Source organism: Corapipo altera, unplaced genomic scaffold (assembly GCF_003945725.1).
Source record: "Corapipo altera isolate COAL_440 unplaced genomic scaffold, ASM394572v1 1b, whole genome shotgun sequence".
Lineage (NCBI taxonomy): Eukaryota > Metazoa > Chordata > Aves > Passeriformes > Pipridae > Corapipo > Corapipo altera.
The window spans coordinates 759,159-772,804 of record NW_020884881.1 but is presented as its reverse complement, the minus strand read 5'-3'; the positions used below and the strand labels follow the sequence as shown (position 1 = coordinate 772,804).

At 35.6% G+C, this 13,646-nt stretch overlaps 1 protein-coding gene across 20 annotated transcripts in view; it reads left to right on the top strand.

Annotated features, from left to right (window-relative positions):
• CADPS2 (calcium dependent secretion activator 2) overlaps positions 1 to 13,646 on the top strand; it is a 288,249-nt gene that overhangs the window by 194,728 nt on the left and 79,875 nt on the right. For all 20 annotated transcript variants that reach the window (XM_027639611.1, XM_027639600.1, XM_027639596.1 and 17 more), the window contains 2 exons: positions 3,189 to 3,376; positions 13,494 to 13,595. In XM_027639611.1, coding sequence (XP_027495412.1) covers positions 3,189 to 3,376; positions 13,494 to 13,595 — 290 coding nt within the window. The remainder of the gene's footprint in view (positions 1 to 3,188; positions 3,377 to 13,493; positions 13,596 to 13,646) is intronic.

Sequence of the window (13,646 nt, the reverse complement as noted above, 5' to 3'; positions counted from 1 at the left end):
TATAGTTATGTGGGCATATATGTGTTACCTGAATTGCAAGTAACAAATAGGAGGATAATATTAAACGAAACCAAGTAGATTGTGACCTCTGTATCAAAATGAATGTTTTTCATGTTGAAAGACAGCTATAAAAGATCAGGTATTTGCTGCAGTTTCTCTTTCCTACAACCATTTTCTATTCTATGCTTTGTGGACTATTTGAGCGTGGGGATGCTTCAGGTTTTGTTTTCATTAGGGAAAACCAGCAACAATCTTGTGGAAGTCTGTTAGATTATACACACTTGTTAAACAGGTTTGTATGGATCAGACTTCCTGAGGCTTTATTTTTTACCTGATATCACGTCTGAAATAGTGATCCCTCACTAAGAACCTAAGATGCCTCACAGCACATAATTTTTTTAACTTTACTGTCCCAACAGCAACAAAAAAGGATAACTTTTTTTACTTCTTTTTTCCAACTTTTTTTTAATTCTTTTTTCTGTTGATCTGACTGGTCATATAATACAAAGATAATAACAGGAATTTTTAGGCTTGTTTGCAAGTGTTAAAAAGGGGAAAAATTATTTTTTGATGACAGTTGCTTCCTTTTTAAAATACTACCAGATAAGTATGTATAGAAAAGTTAAAGGACTCATTTTCTGTTTGTGGGTTGCACATTGAATCAAAGAAGAGGCCCGAAGGTACATCTGTACAAAGTAATTGGCACTCAAAGAGAAAATGGTTAGCTTTCTAACAGTGCATTGGGGTCAAAATCTTTTTTTATAATAATAATATAGTAAGACACTTAATATAACCTTGAAATCAGGAACTTTTAGAAGAGGTTAGGTGAAATGCACACTGCTATAGCAACCATAAAGCAGATGTATTTCTTATAGTTCTTTTTTAAATTCAGTATTTAATAAGTAGAATGGGTGATAATTTTTTTGTTGAACTGCATATTTAACTGTATTTTTTTATGTAAAAAAATTGGGAATGTCAAGTTAACAATAGAATACATGGACATATAATGTGATTTTTTTTTTTCCCTAATAGCTCATTTCCTATATCTTTTAAAAAACAATTCATCCCTTTATTTCAACAAATACAGAATAACCACACATACAAAAAAAAAGTATAGTAATTAATATTATGCACACTTCTGTATTAAGTTACTATATGACCTAAACTTCTTCAATTCTATACTCTTCTCAGCATTGAGAGAGTATTGCAGAGGTTGCGGGGGTTTTGTGTTTTGTTTTGGTTTTTGGGGTTTTTTTCAATTACAAAATAAAAAATATACTGTTATCTAATACTCTATAGGATGTAGTTGTTATGTGTTTGTGAGACTTATGCATGATATGATATTGAACAAGGGCAAGGAAGGAATGCATTTATGTGAAAATGGCCACACAAACAGATCTCTTAGAGAGACTGAAGTTAAAATAATGAGTTCTTCAAAATTTTGTGTTCTTGTCAGAATTTTCCTCTATGAGAATGAGCTGGAATTTTAGTAATAGTTTGCTTTTGTTCTCCTAGGCAATGATATGCAACATTTTGTTATGTTTTCCATAAAAATGTAGCGAGAGATCAATGACAATGATGATGTATTGGCAGAATACCAATCACAATAACCACTGTTGATTATATCTAGGGCTATGATACATATTATTGCAGAAATTCAGTTAAAATCCGTTTCTTTCTTCTTTCAATAGAATACCGTATTTTCTTTCAAACACGTTATAAGCTACTCAAGGCATTACAACATGACCAAGTATTAGATTAAAATGCAGGGTACTGTTATGGGTTCTGTAATAAAGCTAAGTGTTCTATAGAAACAGCTGAAACCCCTTAGAGGCAGTGGAAACACTGGTTTCAAAGAAATTAATCAGGAGCAAACAAATTTGTTAAATATGAAATAACTTTGAGGTGTCCTTATTTGCAGATAATATGTTAAACTGAAGAGCTGGGGGAGAATATAAAATTTAAATTTCTGTCCCATGCAAGTTTTTAGTGAAGTTAAAACACAGATTATTTAAAACTGATGTATTTTTCAGTGTTGTTCAACAGTCTTTTTGCTAATATTTTGTATAAATATTAAACATCTGACCTTGCAGAAGTATTCACAAGCAATAGACAAATATTGGTCTTCAGCTGCTATACTGATGTTATAAATTAATGACTTACAAAATCATTTTGCTTATTCAAGTTATTTGTATATTTGAGTTCAGGTATTCCTCAATCTCCCTTAACCATTTGGCAGAGATGATGAGAGGGAAATATCACCATAATTAAGAAAAGAACAAAGACAAATGCTTATTTAGAACAGCTGTGCAATAGTTGTAGTTTCCCAAGAAAACGGGGGTTTTTCTCTGTGCTGCTTTTTAGAAGATCACTGTGCTGTTTTTATCATATTTATGCATCAAGAACAATTATATTTTTTACACTCTGGATTCACTCAAGAACTGTTTTTGTGTGTTAAGGAGTCTGTACTTTGTTCATGTCTGTCTGGGTTATGCCATTCTGGCCTCATCAAAACTCTGCCCAAGAAAGCCTTCAATATACCTGAGAATATCTAATTATTATTTAAGGTCAAATCCTACTCATTTTACTCAGGTGGCTTTCAAAAAACTACCTAGCTTTGTATCTCTTTCCTAGTAAAAGTCATTAAAAAGCTGTTAAAAGTGCATGCATATTACATAAGAAACAGAGTAAATGGTCAGACTGTGGTCAAAACCTTAAAGTTGCAGCCACAGAGAACTGACCATCCAGAAACTGTCTTTTAATGTCCACGTAAGGGACATGTAATGTCCCTCAGCATTACCCAAATATTCACTTGCAGCTTAAAAGTGATTACTTTAACAAAATTAATTATTTTAAAGTGTTAATCTATTTTATATTATGTTTTTATATAATTTAATCCATACCAGACTTTGAATGTATTTGTGTGGTTTTTGTAAGCTATATATTTCATAACAGTGGTTACTCAGAACTGCAAATAGTTTCCAGACAATTAATCCTTTCAGTAAGAGGGCTATTGTTGGATCTAGGTTCTTCCAGTGCCATCAGCATTAGCCAGATTTAAGTAATTTTAGTAGAAAAAGTTTATGTAATGGACATAAAAATATATGCTTCCATTATTTAGTTTAAAAGCTGAGAGTGGGAACAGAAATCTCAAAATGTTGTGGGGTTTTTTTGCCTTTCTCTTTCAGGGCTGGTTTAGCCCAGGTCAAGTCTTCGTATTAGATGAATACTGTGCTCGCTACGGAGTGAGAGGCTGCCACCGACATCTTTGCTACCTTGATGAATTGATTGAATATTCAGAAAATGGTTCTGTCATTGATCCAACCTTGCTCCACTACAGTTTTGCATTTTGTGCTTCTCATGTTCATGGTAACAGGTAATTTAATTATATACTTTTAAATTCATAGTCTTTAAATGCATAGTCTGGGTAAAAGTATGTATAGGCCCCTATACTCACCAGGTAGGGATGTAGCACATTTCAGAAATCAGTCATGAAAGTTTCTTCAGGGGTATTGGAGGCTCTGTAGAGATTACTGTTAAAAAATGTCTCCTTTCAGTGTGTACTGTCTTAATGCAGTTTGTTTTCTTGGGCATTGTATAGGTACAGGCTGATTCAAGGCTAAAGGATATCATCCTGTTAAAACGATAGTCTTCTTTATTCTACATTTGTGTTGTGTTACTAAATTGTATTTTCAGTGAACATTTTGAACAATTTTGCAGTTTAAGGGAAATTTTGACTCTTTTTCTGTAGTCTGTAGCTTGGCACCTAATCATACTATACTGAGTTCTTCTGGCTGTGCTACCACGGAGTGAAGTAACATATATTGGGAATTTGGTGTGACCCCAGACAGGAAGAGATATGACACTTCAGGAATCCTTTCCACTAGACAGGTAGACTGCTTCAGGAGCTTGTGATCACAGTGATTCTCTTGGGATGATGTCTTCATTCCACTTGCAAGTGAAAGACTCAGAAGAAATTAAGTTGTTGCTTTGCTATGCTAAGCACATTCTTTAAAAGAAGCTTTGCTTCATCTATATCTTGTTGCAAACTGTGAGAGAACTATCTCTGCTGTTGAACAATGTGTACTGCAGATGGGATCATTGGATAGCCACAGGACCACAGGAGGTGTCTAAGCAAACCATCTGCTTGAAGCAGGATCAGCTGCAAGGTCAGACCGGGTTGCTCAGGGCTTTATCCAGTCAGGTCTTCACCCAATTTGAACCTGTCTAATTTCAGTGTAATTAAATCAATTGTCTCTTGTCTACCTCCCAGTACACCTGGGGGGCTGTCATTTAGTCCCCCTAGACACCTCCTATTCTCCAGGCTAAACAATCCCAACTTCCTCAGCCTCCCCTCAAAGCAAGTGCTCTCGTCTCTGGCTATCATGGTGGACATTCACTGAACTTCCTCCAGTTTATCCATGTCTTTCTTGTATTCGAGTGGGGAGTGGGGTGGGCAATCCATCAAATTATAGGATAACATGCATTTATACCCATTCTGTGCACTAGATTTATAGACTGCTGTACCAGATATGTTTAAAAAGTTCAAAAATAGCAAGGGAAAACCCAGTAGATCCTCCCAACTGATCCAATCCTGCCACTAGAGATAAACCTCACAGTCCCAAAAAGCTATTACTGTAATTCTGTCAGTAAATCCCCAAAACTGAATCTTGGTAGGAATTGGAAAAGAGAGGTATTTTCTTCTCAAGGTGTATGCTTATGTTGCTTTTCAACCAGTTAGCCACAGAGGCCATTTTACTTGTATGGAAGCCAGAGAAGAAGGGGCAATCCTTATGAAGGATATTGTTCTCTTCATTGGCTCAGAGAACGCCTCATCTGGAGCTGGGTGTTTGTGACCTGAGTGATTTCATAGTGGTAAATTGAAAATATGTAATCCTTGATAATAATATACAAAACTGAAATGTTTTTGAATGTGCTTGAAATACTGTCAAGGATCTTAGCATTCATACTGGTAAGTTAGGAAATTTCTGGCTTTTACTTGGTAACTATTCTCTGTAAAAGCATGCTTCTTTGTCAGTTCCTGAAGAACCTGACACATTTGTATTTTCTATTGAGTCTAAGTCTTTGTTGTTTCTCGCCTTTTTATTACTGTTTTCAACCTATGAAGACAAATATACAGTGATAATTGCTCAAACTTATTTCAAGAATTCAAAAGAAAGGTAGATACATTTCTTTTTATTTCATAATTTGAGTGAAGGACAACAGTGCATGCAGTGCATGAAAATATCTCAGGGAGCACATCATTTACAGTGGTAAGCACTCTGTATTCTGTCTATTCCTACTGTACAGATATTCTTTGAATAGCATTATGAGTGTTTTAGGAATAAAAGAAGTGTTGAACAGAGAGGGTCTGACTAGAACTGAGATATTGTAAAAAAGGAAATAAAAAGAAACAAGAAGAAAGAAGAAAAGTAAGTCAAGGACAGAAGCAGACATGCTCACTGAGAATGACAGACACACATATACAGGCACATAATATATCCACTCATTCATCTACCACAGCACTAAGAAATAGTAAAAGGGAGAAAAGGATTTCACAGACAATGCGTGACAGGCCAAAGTTCTAGGCTGGTCCCTGGCGTTATACATCTTAGTTTTATAACTCAGGCTGGGAATTAGAAAGACCACAGAACAAAGAGCTTTATACTCTGGGCACGATATATTTAATTTGTATGTCATCTTCGCTTCACAGAGGGATCTTAGACCTTCCACTAGCCTGAGAAAGATCATCGAAATTGATCTTGAAGTCAGGTGATGAAGGAGAACGTAGCAATGCAGCCGTATCTGTAGTTTACATTGTCCATTTCTTTTAGGTATGAATTTTAAAATAGTAGGCAATCTAGTGACATCAGTCAAACGATCAGATACAGGTGTCACTCACCGTCATTTGTGGTAGTCTGGTGAGGAGGAACTCAAGCACAAATCAGAGCAAATCCACAAAATATACCAGAGCCATGCCAGGACATATGATGAGCACATCTGATTTCTTAAATAAAACTGGTGAGGAAGCATTTTCATACAATGGATCCTAACTAGCTATTAGTTATAGGCACTGAGATCTCTGTCTCAGTTGTGGGATTGCATGTACAGAGTACTGCTCCCAGTAAACATTATGAACAAGACTTAATCAGCTTTGGCTCTTTCCACCCTTCATATGTTTCCAAAACTCTTCTGACATGTTTTTGATCCTTCAGGTTTCGCCTATGCTCTTTTGCTGCACCCTAGGACTTGAAACATAAACTCTGTTTTCATGCTGCAGGCTGTACTGCTCTTGCAGACTGTAACATAATAACGACAGGTTTATTTCAAAACACCTGGAATAAACATGTAAAAGTAAATTGTTGTCCTGGAGCTTCAGGGACATTGTGGAGCACAGAGGAGACCTGAACTGAGCTCTGGTGTAGGCTGTATGCAGCAGATCTTGTTCCTGATCTCACCAGAGAAAACAGTCCCTAACAACTTCCTGAGTTGAAGATGTAGGTAACAACTTCTGGTAGATTTATCAAGCATACAGGTAATTGGTGTGTCTTTTGCCAATGTTGTTGTTTTGGGAACAGAAACATTTAGTCAGGGTTGAAGACAATGTGCTGAGTCCTAGAGTGAGAAATTCAGGCCTTATTTGTGCCTCTCCTTTCCTGCTGAAAGAGTTAGCCCATTACAACTGGGCTAACAAACTGCTTATGTAGAAAAGGCATTTCTGCTTTTTGGGATGATATTATTAAGACATTCTATTCCTAAATTGCCAAAAAGGAAAATATTTTGTTAAAAGAATAGCCTTGATGTGTTTAAACAAAAACACATCCTTGTTTCTGAATCAACTGTTTTCATTTCCTCCAGCAAATAAAATCATCTTTCTTTGGCTGTACTTCTGATTCTATGTAGCTTTACACAGAAGCATCTCCTTTGGCTTCTCATCACAATGTTTTTCTTTTGAAATGTTCCACTATATGGTCTCCATCAAAGTCGTTGGTTCACAAGTACACTTTTTGCACTGCAGTTATGCATACAATTGTGTATTGCTGGTGAAAGTTAAATGGGCAGAACAAGGAACTATAGGATATTCCTGAATGCTGACATTTCTGTCTAAACAGTCCAGGTAGGAGCTATTGTTTTCTTCCCCATCATGTTCACTCTTGTCTACTTTTCATGCTGTGACTTCTATTCAGTTCCTCTTGTCTGAAATGAATGCTGGTGGGTATCACATGAAGTGCAAAGTGACTTCTTTCCACCTGCTGAGTTACAGACTGAATTGAAAAATTCAAAATTCAAGCAATATTCCCTGCTTATACCTTTTTCTATTCAGAAAGATATCTGATTTACTGGAAGTTCAAATATGAGAAGTGAATGTGAAAGTAATACTACAAAAATCAGTATATAACCAAAGAGAATTAGTTTCTCTCTCCACTGTAAAACCTTCAGCACATGTATGTCTCTATAGAAGAACAGTCTTATTGAATCAGGGTTCTTCTAAGAAGCCAGTCAGTCATCTTTCTCCAGCATTGTCCTGCTTGGAGTAAAAGAAGGGTAAGCATATGCAATATTTCCTGTTTCAGACTCCTAACTCTGCAGCTCAGAATATGCCTGTTTGATAACCTGGAGTGAACCTTTGTTTCAGGTACTTGTCCATTGCACCCCTGAACCTCAGTAAACCCTTTTCACCCTTGACGCCTTTGGCAGCAAATTCTACAACTTGGCCTCCTCTTGCTTGAAGACCTCTTGCTTTGAACTTGACTCGTACACATCTCATTTCATGCTCTGTTGCTGTTGGAGAGATAAAGGAGAGAAAAGAAAAATCCTGTTCTGTCTTCTCTTTGCAATTTAAGATTTAACAAATATGAGCGAACAGTGCAACGATTACACTGGATGGATGTTTTCTGCTAGTTCCTTATCCTTTTCTGGTGATTCCCAAAGATGCTGATTGGCTTCTTTGACTGCTACTGAACAGGACAGTTTCGTGGAATTATCCATCATAACACCAAGATCTCCATTCTGAATAACAACTGATTTTTCCTTACATTTATCTATGTTGATTATTGATTGCTGTTTTATTGCTGCCTGATTTCATGAGGTCTTTCTGGAATTCCACACTATGCCATATAACTATCATTACAATTACATTTGCTTTCACCTCAGTTCTTAGCTGTTAGCCACATCATTTATGAATAATCTGAAATAGCACAAGTCTCAGTACAGATCTCTGCAGAACTCTGCTGGTAACATACCTTCATAGCATGGACTCACCACTCCAATTTTAAATGCAAATGTAAGGACTTTTACTCAGTGGCTGCTTAATTGCCTTTAAAAGCTTTTGATTAGGAACTCTGACAAAAGAGCTTTGGAAATCCAGGTACCTCATATGAGTCAGGTCACACTTACCCACCTGTTTTTGATCCCTTTAGAGAACTTCAAGATCAGAAGGTAAGATTTCTCTGTCTCATGGCTTCAAAGCCATACAGACTTCACAGTAGGTAATATTAACCCATTTTTTCTTTACTTTTATCCTTAAATAAAAGGTTATTATAGTTCCTTATATTACAGTTCCTTTAATTTTTTGAGACGTATGTAAAACTTCCTGGTCTGTAATTCCCCCTAAGTTCCCTGGAGACTTTTTCTGGTTTTTAAATTGATCTCACGTTCTCCCATTCTGATTCCTTGGGAGGGTGACAGTTCTCAGTGAAAACTTTCACATAACCATAGGTAATTCAGGTTGCCAAGTGGTCCTGGCAACTTACTGCTGTCCGTTTTTCTAATATGTTACATAAGGGTTTTTTTTCACTCACTTTAATTTTTAACAGATTCTGTGCTGAAAATTAAGAATTCTTTTGCTATGAACAAAGAAGGGTTCCAGCACAGAAGTCTTCTTCATGATAATTTCCTTCATAATGATACAAAAAATTAATTTCCTATCCATGTCATAGCCTTGCCCTCTCTAGAGGGCCATTTAGATCGTTGCCATTATTTGGCCCTGTAGACTCTCTGATAGGGTTCTTGCTTCTGTTATGCTTGGAGGAAATATCTTAAATAAAAGAACAGCTAACGCTATTACTTACTCTTACTTTCTCTAAACATTATACCATGTTTTGTCATTAGTTTTATCTGATTACTGCCTATACATACCCTTATAGATTGGGTAAAACGATATTATATTAGCACATGCGTTGCTTTTCAGTAGAAAGGTACTAACGAATCATACCTAAAATATAACTGCATAAAACATTATTAAAATTAACCTGATTTATCACTGTAATCTGTTTTAGTGGCCTTCAGAATTGGTCCCTTTCATTCAGTTGTGAAAAAAGGGTATGACCCGTAAGGAGATGTAGGAGCAGCCCGAGAAATGCATACAGAAGAAGACTCTATTGTGCCATTTTTTGGTCAGAATGTTTGAAGAATAATCAATATAAACAACAAAATGCTTGGTCTTCAAGTGTCTGCTGGTTAAAGCTATGTTTAAATGCCATGGGATAAGGTGCTCTCTTCATTTTCAGTTAATAAAAAGACTTCTGCTCTGCCTGCTTCTAAGCTGATAGTGTAAATCCTTGTTCTTAGATTTCTCTAACATAAACTGTAGACTCTGCAAAAGCCTTAATTAATACAGTTGCATTTTAAAGGAAAATTTCCATATTAAAGTCCTTGAATATTGAAGTCCTATAAATAGATAATAAAAATTCTACATCAAAATTCTAAACAATTAAATCTTTGGTTTACTAAGAAAGAAGCAGCCAAACTTTTGTCTTGCTAATTTGAAACTTGTCACTGTTCTTTCATTTGATTGTGTGCCCTACTGAATTTAAAAACAAGCACTCTTAGAAACCACTGCAGTCTTCTAAAACTATTTGTTTCTAGGAGAGAAGATGCCATTTAAGTTTAGTTTTGTTTTTTTTTCTACACCCTTGAAATGTAGTTTATTACAGAAATGTCTTGAAGTAAGACCTTGGCTGAAGTATTTTTTATTTTGTTTTATTCTATTTATTTTCTTTTATTTTTCATCATGATTTCTCATATTTGGCAAATTTTTTTTTGGTCAACCTTACTGTTCTTATCTGAGTGTGTATGTTAGAATATCAATCTGTGAATTACTCTCCTCGTGAAAGACCAAAGTGATGGTCTATTTGTTTAATGAGGAAAGCTCATTGAAAAGACTTCCAACATTTTTAAAATATATAAAGTTGCAAAAAAGTACCAGTATCAACAATGTTCCTGAGGACAAAAGTCAGCCATACTCGGCTAGTATTTCCAAGTCTGTCTCAACAAAGCAGTTTTGCTTGAAGTAACAATTCTCGCTCTGAGAGGCCACTAGGAGAAGCTGTTTCCAAAGTTGAGGGCTGGAAACAATCTGCAGTCAACCCAGTGTCCATCATATCTAATTCCTGTTGGAACTGAAATACAATCTCAAATGCCATAGGTATTCACAAGAATCTTAATCGTACTATGCATAAAGTAACCTCTGCAAATTATTGTAGGTTTTAACACTTGTCTATAGTTAAATAATACTAGAGGGTACTCCAAGCCTTAAAGGATTGTATCAAATGAGGAAAAACAGTCAGTTTCAAGAAGAAAACCAAAATCCACCACCAAATCACTCATCTTCCCTAGAGTAACTGCTGTCAGGCCAGCAATCTTGCAAGATTTTCACAGTAAAAATTTGTTTTAAAATTTTGGTCAACCATTATTTTTCTTTATTATTTAAATGGCTTATGGTCAGACAACTATTTTCCACTTGAATTTACTAGCTCTAGTTCGTGAAGTATTTATTTCAAATCTCTTTTGATATTTAAGTCTGAGCGAATTAAACAATTTGACTTGTGACCAGAGATAACATTACATCTGTGCCAGTTAGACTGTGATCTAAGCAGACAAGACAGGCCAATCCAAATCCAATTGACAGAGTTCTCAAAAAATGGAAAACTACTATAAGTGAGAGAGAGAGAAGGCTACTTGGGTTTTGAGTGTTCACTGCTCCACCTAGTTCTCTAATCCTAAAAATAGTTGTGAACAATAAGGAGTAAAAAGAGTGTGGAGGAAAGGAAAATCCACTCTCTCTGTACCTTCTTGAGAAAATTATGTTAAAATGAAAACCATTCTTAAGACAGTACATCACTTTTCTTCACCAAGTTCTTGTAAGAGGAGTCCCAGGCTGCAACAAGAAAGCTTAGCGCTGGTTTTGAATTGAAAAAAATCAAATCCAAACCATTATTCATAATATTTGGGATAATAGGAAAGACACATTTGTTGTTGCTTTTAGTTGCAAAATCGTTCTTGCATAGTTTATGGATGACCTAAACTTTTGCAAACCAAGTGCCTACTTGAGTCTGATTTTCTTGGCAGACACAGTAATTAATAAATAAAAATAGCTAGCTCAAACCACTGTTATTTATTTTATCCAGTCTTCAAAGTAATTAAAGAAAAAAAGACTTAGATGATGAAATTAGTGAGAATTTTGAAACTACTTATCTGTTTTTTCTATCTCCGCTCATCTCAGAGTCAGATACTTTTTTTTCCATGGATTCTTTTTTTATCAGTAGTAGATAGATGTTCCCAAAAGTAGAAAAAATTATCACCAGCACGACACAGAATTGTGTTGCAAAAATGCATGTTTATATTGTTCTTGTTGCAATAAGCTTGCAACAAGAAGAAGCAAAGTTATGATTCAGAGTTCATGCTATTTTCTAAAAGCACATTTTCAAGAGATGAATTTTTCAGTACTATAGATGGCACAGTATTGTAACGCTTTTTTGTCTACTCCTTCTTTTCTTCTGGGACATCTGCTTCTATGCAAACATCCACTGAAAATATATTTAGCAGTTCTGAAAATTTTAGTTGTTGTTAGCAAGGTTCTTTATGACAACAAACTCAGTGAAGTGACAGGTCCCTGGTACATAGTGATCCTAGTCTTAGTGCAGGTTGACAGATATGACATCCTACTGGCTCACCTTTTTCACTTACTGTTATCTGAAGCCCTAGGTCTTTTCTGACATATATATGACATGCCTCAGTGAGGCTTAATATGACAGAACTATTTGCTTTATCACTCCAAAGCACGATCTCTCCTGACAATAAAATCAGACAGTGCAATTTACTTAAATTTTAGCTCATTCCATCTGTCAGAAGGCTGAGGTAAAGTATCCTGGCATCCATCAAAAGAGAAAAGATAAGTTTTTTGCTCTTTCACATCAAATTTATACAATGGTGTATTGATGTGCCTGGTTACTCCTATCCCTACCATATCTGATTTTTTATTGTTGTCTGCACAATAATTTAAGGAATTCAGGCATTCTTCCCACCTTGACTTGACAGGTCACAAATATAAGGGATTTAAAGGGTGAGAGAATTGTTTATTGTCATGACCAGGTAGCAACTCATCCCTCCCAGATTTAAGTATAATGCAGAAAGTTAAAGTAACCATTTAGGAAAAAGATATTAATAGAATTCTAGAATGATTCTTGGAACATTCACAAAATGTTGTCTTTCTGCATGTCATCTTCTCTAGAAACATTGAGATAGTTTTGGAGGCTCTGGAGAAGATGCAGTGCAGATCCACTCCCAGCGTCAGGGTCAGAAACTCAGGTGGGAAGCGGTAGCTGATTTGTTACCCTGCAGCCGAAAGTTAAGACAGTAATAACAGGAAGTTTTGAAATACTTCTTTTTAAAGTGTGTTGTATGTGGGGAAATTGTGATTGTATGGTAAAAATACCATTTGGGGACAGTGTATTTAACATTTTTTACTTTTGTCATCATTTTAATATAAATACATTAATAACACCTTTAGGCTAAGACTTTAGACTAAGTATGCTTAACATACATATCACAGGGCTTATTTTTAATTGTTGGGACTTAAATTTGATGTTTGAAAAAATGCCACTGCTTTTGTTTTTTAAAGACTTTTTTGTTGCATCTTTATTGCTGTATCTATATGGAAGTCTTGATTACAGGATGCCGTTTGTCAGTGTAGGATGAGGAATCAAAATCCATGCTCACCATGCAGGGGGCTTCCTAAGTCTTGCCTGCTATGGCTGTTCTCACGATAGTTTCCCTCCCACCTTTGTTTTAGAGTCACTTTCAGCCATATTGTTCCTCTGGGAAAATATATGGAAGATTCAAGGAGTTGAAATTTAACAAGATTCGAGTAGGCCTCTCTACCATGCCAATAGTACTAATTTTCTTGGGAAAGGATATTGTCTACCTTTTGGAATTATTTGGGAGAGATATATGTTCCCTTGTGCTCATATTGGGATCAGATAGAAACTTTGGACCTGAATTTAAAAGTTCAGCTCAAAGGTTCAATTCTTTGTCTAGTTGCAGTCTACTCTTTAACAATATTCAAAAGTAACTGCTTATCCTTCAAGGTAAGGGGGAAGGAGGAAGGTGCATTAGCACATGTGTTAAATGAAAGCTTTAGAAATAAAGATCATTGTTCAAATACAAATCAGCATGAAGAGATATCAACAATTATTAAATATTTAATATTACAGGCCAGATGGAATTGGAACAGTATCTGTTGAAGAGAAAGAAAGGTTTGAGGAAATTAAGGATAGACTTTCCTCCCTTTTGGAAAACCAAATAAGCCATTTCAGGTGAGTGTGTAAATTATTCAATGACTGCTAAGATTTTTTCTGGAAGAATTT